This window comes from Antechinus flavipes, chromosome 4 (genome assembly GCF_016432865.1).
Source record: "Antechinus flavipes isolate AdamAnt ecotype Samford, QLD, Australia chromosome 4, AdamAnt_v2, whole genome shotgun sequence".
In the NCBI taxonomy this organism is placed as follows: Eukaryota; Metazoa; Chordata; class Mammalia; order Dasyuromorphia; family Dasyuridae; genus Antechinus; species Antechinus flavipes.
The window spans coordinates 190021256-190034437 of NC_067401.1; the positions used below are offsets into that span (position 1 = coordinate 190021256).

The 13182-nt window shown below is 43.7% G+C and overlaps 1 protein-coding gene across 1 annotated transcript; it reads left to right on the top strand.

Annotated features, from left to right (window-relative positions):
- Positions 1–11290: 11290 nt before the first annotated feature.
- On the top strand, positions 11291–12970 carry LY6G6F (lymphocyte antigen 6 family member G6F). The gene is given in 2 exon segments (XM_051996676.1): positions 11291–11477; positions 12720–12970. Coding segments are annotated over 2 exon segments (438 nt in total).
- Positions 12971–13182: the final 212 nt, after the last annotated feature.

Consider the following 13182-nt stretch of genomic DNA (forward strand, 5'->3'; position numbering starts at 1 on the left):
GCTCATGACCCACTTGTATAGTTAGTACAGGTTGCCCAGGTGAAATTGTGGCAAATGTGGGAGGAGTTATATTCACTTGCACCAACAGTATTGGTGGTACAAGTCAGTGTCCCAACATCTGGAATGTAAACATGGCCATTATGGGTCATGTCTCTGTACTGTCTCTCTAATATAGGTGTTGAGATATGTAGGTATGAGATTCTTTCTCATACCCCTCATAGGGGATAGTCAGGTTAGAGTAGTTCCCCTAGGGGATAGATAGTACAAATGGAGTGGCATCCAGGGTGGAGATGGCAACATTGGGAATGAGATCTCTGCAAAAAATGCTTTAGGTCACATCTATGTAGCAGCCTTGGGGACCCAACAGTCTTGAATACCCCAACTGCCCACAGAGTTCCCTAGCCTAAGAAGTTATCTCCCCACTGGTGGGGGCCCACAGAGGAACACCAAGAAATTTAGAGAGAAAATATTAGAAGTAAAGTTCTCATTCTCAGAGTGGAAAATAGCAAAAAAGAAGACTAGACTGAGAGAGAAAAGGACCAGACAGTTTCACCCTTCTTTCTCCAGAGTATTTTCAGAGGTGATGTAAAAGAGTAGCTTCAGGTCCTCTATGAGTTCACAGAACTATTCAAAAATATCTGAGAAAAAAGTAACAGAAGCAGCACTTTTAATCCTAGAAATACGAGTCCAGTCTTCCAGTTTGACTGATGTCAGAATGACTTTATATGGTCCTTTCCACTTTATATCTAGAGGGTCAGCACCTTGAGGCTTCCAAGATTTCAAATATACCATGTACCCTTGATTTACAGGGGTGGCAGGCTGAATATGAGGATCTATAGGTTTAGGGAGATGTTCATTTGAGTATTCAGAAAAGACTTTCCGGACTGCACCAAGCTGTGTGGCAAACTTAGGGATCAGATGCTGTTCTGGAGCTATAAGAATGTCAAAAGTTAAGAATGGCCTTCCATACATAAGTTCAAAGGAGCTAAGCTTAATATTCTCCCAAGATACAATAGGATTCTAAGAAGTCCTAATGGGAGATTGATTCTTCACCTAGTCTTCTCATAGGGTCTCCAGGTGATGAGGGTCCTGATGAAGACGTTAGGCAGGAATGGGTGGGTTCCTTTTCTCTAAAGCCCAAGTTCTGCGCCAACGAATTCACTAAACCTAGAGGCTATGGTAATAAAGCTTTATTGTTTAAGAGACACCAAGAGGGATCTCTGGGCAGGCATATCATTCTCAAGGAAGAAATGATCTGCAAAAAGTCATTTTTTGAAGATCTATTTTATGTATGAGTCTCAGGGAAGTCTCAAGTAAATGTGAAATCTTGCGGGAGGTTGTGACTTCCCTCAAGAAGCTTTTCTTGCTCTGAGAGGATGCAAGACCATTTGGGTTTGTAGATCAAAGGAGACATTTTTGGTAACTTTACATAATTTTACACAGATCATACAGAATTCACTCTCATCCTCTCCCTCTCAAGCAATAAGCACAAATTCTTTTTTTTTTTAATTTTTATTTAATAATTACTTTATATTGACAAAATCCATACCAGGGTAATTTTTTTACAACATTATCCCTTGCACTCGTTTCTGTTCCGATTTTTCCCCTCCCTCCCTCCACCCCCTCCCCCAGATGGCAAGCAGTCCTATATATGTTAGATATGTTGCAGTATATCCTAGATATAATATATGTTTAATAAGCACAAATTCTTTTGAAAAAGGGTTGAGGGTCTCAGGTCTTCTGTAGCTACTTCCCACTGAAAATGGTCGTAGAACTGACCCGAATCGGAGGTTGTGCTTGAAGGAGAGAAACAAAATCTGAAAAGAGCAGCTGCAGCATCCAGTGGATGTTGAGTTTGCCCATCAGTTGTCACATGATCCCCAGGTCACAGGAGGAGTTAGAAGTTTGCAGCTTGAAGCCTAGAGGAAACAAATCTCATGAGCAGTCTGAAAATGCAGGGGCCAAATATGAGCAAAAGGATCATAATCAGAAGAGGAGTTACCCCTTAGAGACATTGGAGTGTGTAAGGGTCAGAGGAGAAAGGTGACAGTACAGTGCAGTCCGAAGTAAACAAGCAAGTAATGCTTGAGATCCTGGGAAGTGATTTGCTGTGAGCAATACAGGGACCGCACTGTGAGTGGGAACTCTGGCCATATTGAGATTGCTTCATTAACGGGAAGTGCCTCCTTCTCTGATTGGCTGTGTATGTGACCTCATAGACCCTATTTAAGCTCTAAGGAAGAGGAAGTCACTCTTTTTAACCTGGTGTTCACCTGGGAGTCAACAGGAGGTCAGGGCAGGATGTGAATACCTGAATAAAAAACTTTGAGCTTGCACATGGCTGTTCTTGAGCGCACTACTGGTGTATAAACCACAGTCCCTATGAAACAGTGGCCAGAGTTCTCTGAAGACCTCAGCCAGAGGTAAGCTTGGTAAAAGTGGTTTAAGCGCTGCAAAAGACAGGAGATTTCTCTGAGGGCCTGGGAATTAGGAGAGCCTGGCGATGTAAATGCAGAGTATAGTACTAGGGTGTTCACAAATGTAGTGAATGCCCAGTCAAACATTTACAGGAGTGGAATGGAGAACTTCCTTTGCAGAGGAAAGCGCATCCCTTGGGTGCACAGATGGTACCTGAGGGTCTGTAGCCGTCTCCCGGTCGCTCCCCCCCATGGGTGAATATGAGTTCATAGCATTGTATCGATCAGAATGTTAGTTTTCAGGAGGTTATGGAGGAGCTTTAAGGAAGGAGCCATAGAAGCATTGGGAAGGAGCTTGCAGGATAATCCCGGGACGGTTCCCCACAGTTACCCCGGGGGAGGGGACACCTGGCCCGTGACCCTCCTGTGAAGCTGGTGCCCGTCGCCGAGGAGAAATTGCGGCAGGCTGAGAGAGATCACACTCTCACCCACAGTGTGGGTGGTACAGGCCAGTGTCCCCACGTCAGGGATATAGACGTGGCCATTATGGGACTCAGTGACAGCCACTGTCTCTGTGGTGATGTGTAGATGCGAGATCCTTCCCAGCCAGGAAGCAGGGGACAGGGGGAGTTCCCCTGGGGGTTGGCTAGCAAAAAGGGGAGGGGTCCAGGGAGGAGACGGTGACACGTGGGAATGGGACCTTTGCAAAGAGTGCATTAGGCTGCATCTGTGGGCCCCCTGGGGGGGATGGCACCCCCAGCAATCCTGGACACCCCATTCCCTGCGGAGTCCCCTAGTCTGGCCAGGAAGTTGTCACCCCAATGGCGAGGGCCCACGGAGTAAGAACCAGGAAAGCTGGAGAGAGAGCAGCAGGAGTGGAGTCCTCATGGTGAGAAGGGAAGGAGATTAGAGGCAATGTCACCCTTCCTTCTCCAGATTTCTCAGGATTCTTGTGGAAGAGAAACTTCAGGTCCTCTCTGGGCTCATGGGAGTATCCGGGGTGTCTGAAGGAGAGGAACAGAGGCAGCATTTTTAACCCTAGAGATGTGAGTCCAGCTCGGGGCCCTTCCAGTTTGACTGAGGTTGGAGTGGTCAGAATGACCCTGTCACACCAAGGGGACCGGTCCCCCAGAACTTCCAGGTTTCAGGTACTCCATGTCCTGGGGACTAATGGGGGGGGAGGGGAGTGGGGAGGGAGGTTGGGTGGGGGGTGATCTGGGCCTGAGCCTATAAGGGCTGAGGGAAGTGCTCATCTGCGTATTCACAGAGGGCCGTGTGAACGAGCCAAGGACACACCGAGAGACCAGGGGCTGCTGTGGAGCCCCAAGGGTGTCTGCGGTGAAGAAAGGCGGCCATACAGGGGTTCCGAGGGCCCAGCTTAACCGTCTCCCGGGGGCGATTCTGACTCGAAGTAACCCCAGTGAAAGATTCTTCCTCCAGTCCTCACTAGTCTCTAAGCACAGTTTAGCGAGGACTCGTTTGAGCATGTGGTTTATTTTCTTCCCTTTCCCCGGGGCCTGAGGACGGGGGCAGAGCGGGGATGGTGAGAGATGTTAAGGGCCTTGGCGGCCCCTTGGGTTACCTGAGAAATGAAGGCCGGCCGTTATCACCTGTAAAGAGTGAGGAAGGCCAAAGCCCGCCATGATCACCTGCAGCAAGCCCTTAGATACCTCCTGGGCTTCTCAGTCCTGGAAGGGAAAGCTTCCCCCCAGTCAGGGACTGTGTCAGCAAACACCAGAAGCAGTTGGAAACCTCCACAGGGGGCATCTTAGTGACGTCTGGTTCCCATCCTCCCCAGGGTCCGGCCTCCCCTCGGGACTGGCTTCAGGAGCGGGGGAGGCTTCATGGCTCCCTCGGGTTCCCTGGGCACAGACTGGGCAGGCCGGGCAGAGCTGTCCGACCGTTCTCCCAGCTTGTGGCCCTTGAAAATGCGCTTCCCCAGGGAATGGGGAGCATTTCTCCCAGGGCCGGTGCAGACCAGAGATCGGTGTCCATGTCTTGCCTCTGGGACTAAGAGGTGTCTGAGGCATCTGAAACCAACCGGAGGGAGAAAGGGTGCGCTTGCTTTCCTCCACAAGAGCTTTATCCTGGGAGCTACAGGAGGGAACAAAAGACTCAGGCAGCGGGGAATTAAAGGGGCCACAGTCAGTGGGGAAAGGGCAGCAGCTTCAGCAGCTGAATCTGCAGCCTGTTTCCTCGGGCCTGAAGTGCATCTCCCTTCTGGTGCCCTTTACAGAACATGACTGAGACCTCTCTGGGCTCACGGACAGCTTGCAATGGATGCTGAGTTCCTCCCGCATGTTTAGTGGGACAGTTTTTCGCTGTGAACAAGCCCCTTTCTTTCCAAATAGCTCCGTGAGCATGTGAGAAATGAAAAGCCCATTTGGAGTCAGTGTAGATGTTGCCTCTCATCCCCTTCCCCAGTCCTAAAGCTCTGGTCAGGGCTGTGAGCTCCGCCTTCTGAGCAGAAGTCCCAGGAGGTAACGGCTTAGCTCCAGGGGGCTATGAAGAGACACCACTGAATAACCCGCTTTTCTCTCCTCATTCCCAAGAAAGCATCTGTGACCCACTCCCCATCTGGGTTCTCAAGGCGGGTGTCCCTTATGTCGGATCTGCTGGAGTAGCAGAATCTATAACTTCCTCGCCATTGTGGGCAATCTCTCCTGGCTGAGAGACGTCGGGGAGAAGAGTGGCAGCATTTAAAGTGGGACAGACTCGGAGAGTCAGGTCAGGGGTATCTCGAAGGAGGGCCTGGTACCAATGAGCCTCCTCCTACTCAAGAGCCACTGATGCCTTTTGGCTTCTAGAATGCTCTGGACTCTGGGGGGGGGGGGGGGGCAGGGAGGGGGGAGGGTTAAAACCTCTAATGGCTGACCCAAGGTCAGTTTGGAGGCTTCCACAATTCTGTGGCAGCCACTGCTCTGAGACAGCAAGGCCATCCTAGGGAAACCGAGTCCAGCTTCTTTGAGAAATAAGCCACAGGCCTGGGATCAGGACCTAGAGGCTGGCTAAGGATTCCCAAAGCCTGCCCACCTCTCATCCACATACAGGGTGAAAGGTTTCTGTAAGTCAGGGAGGGCAAGGGCAGGGGCAGAGGTCAGTTTGGCTTTCAGGGTTTAAAAAGCCTTGGACTGATCAGGTCCCCAGTCCAGAGGAAGGTTATCAGGGCCCTGAATAGAATCATAGAGGCAATAATCCCAAAATTGGGAATCCAGATCCTGCAGAAGCGGCCATGCCTAAAAAAGGTTCACGGTTTCTCCTTTGAGGCAGGGTCTGGCAGGCTTAGGATAGATAGCCTGTTTCCTCTCCTCAGAGAGCGAGAGGTGGGGTGAGATTGTGGCCCAAACATTTGACAGAATGGCAGCTATGTGGGCCTTTGGTAGGGAGACCCTGTAACCCTTTGAGGCTAGAAAATTTAGGGTCTTTGTGGCTGCAGTAGGGACTCTTCTCTGGTGGGACTGCAGAGTAAATGATCATCCACATATTGGATAAGGCTACTGCTGGGCAGCTCCAGTTCCCTTAAATCTTTAGCTAACTTGCCTAAACAGGTGTGGACTATCTCAAAAGCTTTGAGGAAGAACAGTCCTAGTTAATTGGTGTGGGAGTTGCCCTGGCTTAGCCCATTCAAAAATAAAGAGAAATTGGGAGTCTTGATGCAAAGGAATGTAGAAAAAGCCATCTTTAAGATCCAGAGTGGAAAACCATTGTGTATTTCCAGGAATCTGGGTGAGGATCACATATGAATTGGGATGGATTGGGATGACTACTTCATTAATTGCCCTGTGATCCTATACTATGTGGTAATCTCAGTTTGCTTTTCTATCAGAAAGAATCAGAGTGTTGCAGGGAGACTGGCAGGGGATCAGGAGTTTAAACTTAAGGAACTTTTCAATCAGAGGTTGTAATCCTATTCTGGCTTCCTGTTTAATTGGATATTGGTGTCTACGATTAAATGCACTAGGATTCCACTAGGCTGCCATCATGCCCCACCTGTTTTTTGTTTGAAGTCTTGGATCTGGGCCCCGCCTCTCATTTCCCTGGGTCATTCTACAGTCTGAGGCCCAATGGAAGCTTCAGTTGCATTTGAACTGGGGTTTTGGGTTTTATTCTCTCCCTCTGTTCTCTCACTCTATCTCTATATCTACACTGAGCTTTCAGATGTCCAACTTTTCCACACTGAAAACATCGACGACTCTCTCTAGAAGTCCCTTGCCAAGAAGGACCTTGTCTTCCCATGTTCTTCATAGTCTGGATATAATAAGCATTTGTGCCCACTGTGGCACAGCACCTTATGATCTCCTCTAAAGGAGCATCTTTGTGTAGTCCCCATATAATTCTTCTGCAAACCTCATTGGCATTTTCCTTAGCCAGTTGTCTTATCATAATTCTTGTAGCTGCATTTTCTCCAATGGTTCTTGTGACAGCTGTCTGCAGATGTCCCACATAATCAGCAAAGGATTCATTGGGACTTTGCTCTATTTTTGTAAAGGCTTCCCCTTTCCCTGGAAGGGAATCCCAAGCTTTTGTAGCAGCAGCAGCAATTTGCTCATATACTGTTATGGGGTAATTAATCTGTGCTGAATTGTCTGCATACTGATCCTAACCTTCTAGTTGGTCAAAGGTGATCTGTATGTTAACTTCAGTTTGCTTATTGTGTTGGGCTTGTATCCTACATAAGTCACTATACTCTGAAAGTCACAACAAGTTTTGTCCAGATTCTATGGACAAGGAAGCTATATCCTTAGCTATGGATTTCCAATCAGTAGGGGTTAAGATTTCATAAGCCAAATTCTCCAGTAACATCTTAACATAAGATGATGTAATCCCATAAAGACTGCAATTCATTTTCAAATCCTTAAATTTTCCCAGATCAAAAGAAGTGTATCTTCTCTTTTGTTGACCTGAAGAGTCAAGCTTTTCAATCACAGGGTATGCATTTATTAAATCAGATATATCTTGTCCTTCTTTTTTAGCCTTAACCAGTGCCTTTTGTAATCTTGTCATAGGCTGCTTCATAGCAGATTGTGGTACTGCCTCTCCGACTCCTCCCTCTACCCATGAAGGGCTAATTGAGGGGGGAGTGCCATGAGATAGGGAATACCCTAATAGCTTCTGCTGTGAAGTACCACTTAAGTATACTTATTGTGTTGGGCTTGTATCCTACATAAGTCACTATACTCTGAAAGTCACAACAAGTTTTGTCCAGATTCTATGGACAAGGAAGCTATATCCTTAGCTATGGATTTCCAATCAGTAGGGGTTAAGATTTCATAAGCCAAATTCTCCAGTAACATCTTAACATAAGATGATGTAATCCCATAAAGACTGCAATTCATTTTCAAATCCTTAAATTTTCCCAGATCAAAATTAAGTATACTTCTGATACTTAACTCCTTTCTTGTCTAATTCTTCATCCTTTTCACTTAGTTTATCTGGATTCTCCCCTTCCTGCTTTTCTTTTTTTTATTCCAATACTTATATAATTTCTTAAAACCAGTTGTATTAAATTATATGTATAAAATATTTCTTTGGAAATTGAGTCAGGTTCATTATCATTGTAGTATTCACATAATTGCTCTCCTACTAATTTCCACTCATCTGGATCTAATTCTTTTTCCTTTAGAAAACGAAGGAGATAAATCATTATTAATCAGAGAAATGCAAATTAAGACAACTCTGAGATACCACTACACACCTGTCAGATTGGCTAGAATGACAGGGAAAGATAATGCAGAATGTTGGAGGGGATGTGGGAAAACAGGGACACTGATACATTGTTGGTGGAATTGTGAACACATCCAGCCATTCTGGAGAGCAGTTTGGAACTATGCTCAAAAAGTTATCAAACTGTGCATACCCTTTGATCCAGCAGTGTTTCTACTGGGCTTATACCCCAAAGAGATACTAAAGAAAGGAAAGGGACCTGTATGTGCCAAAATGTTTGTGGCAGCCCTGTTTGTAGTGGCTAGAAGCTGGAAAATGAAAGGATGTCCATTAATTGGAGAATGGTTGAGTAAATTGTGGTATATGAACGTTATAGAATATTATTGTTCTGTAAGGAATGACCAGCAGGATGAATACAGAGAGGACTGGTGAGACTTACATGAACTGATGCTGAGTGAAATGAGCAGAACCAGGAGATCATTATATACCTCAACAACGATACTGTTTGAGGATGTATTCTGATGGAAGTGGACCTCTTTGATAAAGAGAGCCTTAATTGATCAAAGATGGACAGAAGCAGCTACACCCAGAGAAAGAACACTGGAAATGAATATAAACTGCTTGCATTTTTGTTTTTCTTCCCGGATTATTTATACCTTCTGAATCCAATTCTCCCTGTGCAACAAGAAAACTGTTTGGTTCTGCACACATATATTGTATCTAGGATATACTGCAACCCATTCAACATGTAAAGGACTCTTGCCATTTGGGGGAAGGGGTGGAGGGAGGGAGGGGAAAAATCGGAACAGAAATTAATGCAAGGGATAATGCTGTAAAAAATTACCCTGGCATGTGTTCTATCAATAAAAAATTATTTAAAAAAATAAATAAATAAATGATTCAAAAAAAAAACCTGTCTCTTTATTTTTCCTCCATGTATACTATGCTGAAAATAACTTTATGTCCTTAGTCCAAAAGTTATGCACAGGCTTGAAAGCCTTTGAATACAGCATAATGTTCTATGCACTACAATCTTTTGGCAGTTACAGGAAATGGTCAATGGATCTCTTCATATATGATAGCCCTAGGGACCACAAAGGGCTGAAGGGACACACCAGATAGGATACTATCCTCTTATCTCTAGTGGACAAACTAGTTGTTGGTTTATTATTGTTGGTTTTCTCATCCCCATTAGGGGACTATATCATGCAGAGCTCCATGTCATCCACAGCCATGGAATTATGGTCTGTTATCTTGACCCTATTTCCTTCTTAGGAAACCCATCTCCCAATGAAAGCATTCTTGTATATACACTCCCCATGGCTTACATACTCTTCGACTTATTGTTTTTCCTGCCTCCCATTCATCCCCCTTATGTCACCAGGCAAGTAGCAGCAGGTGGACTTAGGAACTTAAAAATGTTCTCAGGATTAGGGGTTTTATAGATGAGGGGTAGAGAAGGAAAGGTGGCCTGAATGTTGAGGAATGAGACACCATAACAGCAAATTAATTTCTCCCTTTCCGAGTCTTCCTTCCTATAAAAGAAATTTTCTTTCCATTCTCCTCCCCAACTCCATTTTATAGTTTGAGGCAGAGTACCTTCCCACAAGTAATATTAATAATATGAAAATTTATATAATGCTTATTACATGACAGGCATTATGCTAAGTAAGCACTTTACAATTAATATCTAATTTACCTCACAACAATGCTGGAATAGAATTATTATCCCTATTTTACAGATCAGGAAACTGAAGCAAAACAGATTAAATGACTTGTCCAGAGATACATAGGTAGTTGTTATCTGAGGCTACATTTGAAGTTAGGTCTATTCACTGTGCCACGTAGCACAACCAAGAACATGACAAAACTTACTAAGAAGAAAGGAAGAAAGGGATCAGTCAGGTGAAGTTAGGATGGGGTCTGCTACCTCTTGCTGGAATAACCTATCACTGACCCTCCTTTTTCTTCTTCTTCTTATCCTTCTTATTATTATGAACATATGAGTGTTCATCAATACCAACAAAATAGTTGTCATGTTTATCAATACGAAAGTACTTGTCAAAACAGAGTAGTAAATAGCAGAAATTATCATACTAATGTATTTACCTCAAGTATGTCCTTAATTCATTGTTAAGGAGTAAATAGTATAGTTAAAATTCCTTATTCCTGTCACATGAATTCTCCATCAAGATTATCCTAAATTTCTCTCCAGTATGTCTTTATAATTCATTGTTAGGGAGATGGTAAGCCAATAGTTTAAACTGCTTGCCCTAACAGATAGCAGGTCTCAAGTAATACCTGAACAGGACTCTTGTTGTTCATGGGCTTATTCAGTACTGGTCCTCTACAACCTTCAACCTGTCCTGAATCACCAACTTGTATGGAAATGAGATGCTTTCATGGTACCAAAATCCTGTGTCTGGATCCCTTACTATTCCAAGGTCTTGAAGAGGTGTGAGAATGGACTCAGAGGTAGACGCAGATTCATTGTGAAAAGAATTCATGAATCCCAGAAACTGTGGCAAAAAAGAAAGTTTTATTTTTCACTAAGAAAGAATTCTCTGTGGACAAACCCTTAATAAAATCAGGAGATTTGTAAGGAGTGTACCAACAGTTTTCAGTTTTATGGGGCTAGGGGCAATTTGAGTTGATTTATCAGACCAAGATCGCCAATTGAATAAGCTACTAGGAGTGGGCCTGGACTAATTTTGTGTGTGTGTGTATTTCAAATGTATTCTTTTTTTTTTTTTTTTTAATAATTATAACTTTTAATGGACAGAACCCATGCCAGGGTAATTTTTTACAACATTATCCCTTGCACTCACTTCTGTTCCAGTTTTTCCCCTCCCTCCCTTCTGCCCCTCCCCCAGATGGCAAGCAGTCCTATACATGTTAAATAGGTTACAGTATATCCTAGATACAATATATGTGTGCAGAACCGAACAGTTCTTTTGTTGCCCAGGAAGAATTGGATTCAGAAGGTAAAAATAAATCTGGACTAATTTTCAATTCAGTAGGGTTTAGCTGTTCAATAGAGGGTTTAGTTAATCAATAGAAGATGTTGCCATTCCCTACCAGGATAACAGAATAAATCTACTTATCTTGATTCCCTGGGGCGGTTCTCTCCCAGAGAAAAGCTCCTCAGTTTCCCTCCCATTGCCCCCCAAAATTCAAGGGGAACAGTATTTGCATCAGTCTGATTTCCCATGACCAACAATGTTCCCAAGACTAAGAAGATCTTGAGGAAATTCAGGCTGACTTTGCTGGGGAATAATTCCCTCTGGCTAGAAGAGGCTAAGGAGGAGAATGCAGGATGATACTGGTGCACCGTGCTTGGCAATTATGTCAAGTACTAGAACTAGAGGGTATATGGTCTTTCTGTGATCAGAGGGGGTTTATGGAATTTCTTGGGGATAGGGAGAAGAGGGGGGATACAGGGAGTCAAAGGAGTATTAAAGGAAATGGGGAGACCTCTAAGAAGAGGATAGAGAGAGAGTATTTGATTATGGGGCCCCATGCCAGGTTCTTCAGTCATCACAACCATCCATTTTACTGAGAACAATGGGCTCTGAAGATGAAAAAAGCTAGACAAAAGTGACTGATTGTCTCAATTGTTCATGGTGGCTGCAAGGGTTTGGTGAACATGGATAATATTCTGACACCTCTTCTTTTCCCCAAAGGCTCCCAACTATCAGCAAAGACTACTTGATACTGTTTGAGTGGTCTAGATTAGTGGCTGTAAGAGAATTGTTAAAAATCCCCTTTAAATTCCCAATCCCTCTATTTTTGTCTACCTGCATTTTTGATCTCCTTCACAGGTTATTGTACACTATTTCAAAGTCCGGCTCTTTTTGTGCAGTAAAATAACTGTATGGGCATGTATACATATATTGTATTTGACTTATACTTTAACATATTTAACATGTATTGGTCAACCTGCCATCTGGGGAAGGGGATGGGGGAAGGAGGGAAAAAGTTGGAACAAAAGGTTTTGCAATTGTCAATGCTGTAAAATTACCCATGCATATATCTTATAAATTTAAAGATATATATATGTGTATATATATATATATATACACACACATATATATATATATATATAATCTCCTTTAAATCGGCTGCAGGTTTTCAGAGTGAAAGAATTCACTTATTCACGAAGTATTAGTTGCAAAATGAAAGTTTATTGTTAGATAGAAATCAGCTTACCAAGAGACTGACTTCTATAGTAACAGATCTATGGAAAATGGAGTTTTGGTGCTGAGAGAATGCAGTTCTCAGTGGACAGAAGGTCCTGGCAGCAAAGGGAGCTACCAAGGTCCATCTGCAAAAGACCTTTGTTGAAGGAAGATATTATACTGGGTCTTAGTGGGGTTGGGATATCCCAAGTTGGCTCATCTACAAGCTGGATTTCAGCTTGAGCTGCAATTTGAATAGAACTGAATGAGTTTCTTTAATTGAAAAGGGTTGCAATGTTTTTAGCTCAGGACTGAACCAATCCCACCTAGATAACAGAATTAAGCTGTTTGTCTTGTTTCCCTCAGGCCGGATTCCTTATTGAGGCAGAATTGAAGGAGATTTTCTCCTTCAAAGAGTTTTAGCGTTTTGGGGTCCCTTCTTCATACCTCTGAGAGAGAGGTTCTCTCTGCTCAATCCTGATGTGTTCAGTGGTCTCAACAGTGTTCCTGGACCTCATGGTTTGACGGAAAGGAAAGGGGAAAGTGAAGGGTAGGGTAGAAACTTTCATGGGAAAGGATGTTTCCCTTCCCATAGTGTGTTTTGTGGAGGAAACCTCAGAGTTCCATATCCAAAAGGTCAGGGAAATCCGTTGTATTTTCCCCCAGAATAAGAGCATCAGTTTCAACCTGACAGGTGAATTTGGGGAATAAAAATAATATCACATTTGTATAGTTCTTCAACTTTGAGGAAAAAAAACACTTTCTTTTCAGTAACCTTGTATAGTAGGTAGTAAATTAGAATTATGTTATTACTACTATTATTATCATAAAATAACCCATTTTAGAGTAGGAAGTGAAATTGTGACTCTGATCAAGTGATTTAAACTCTCAGAGTCTGTTTATTCATCAGTGAAATATGGATA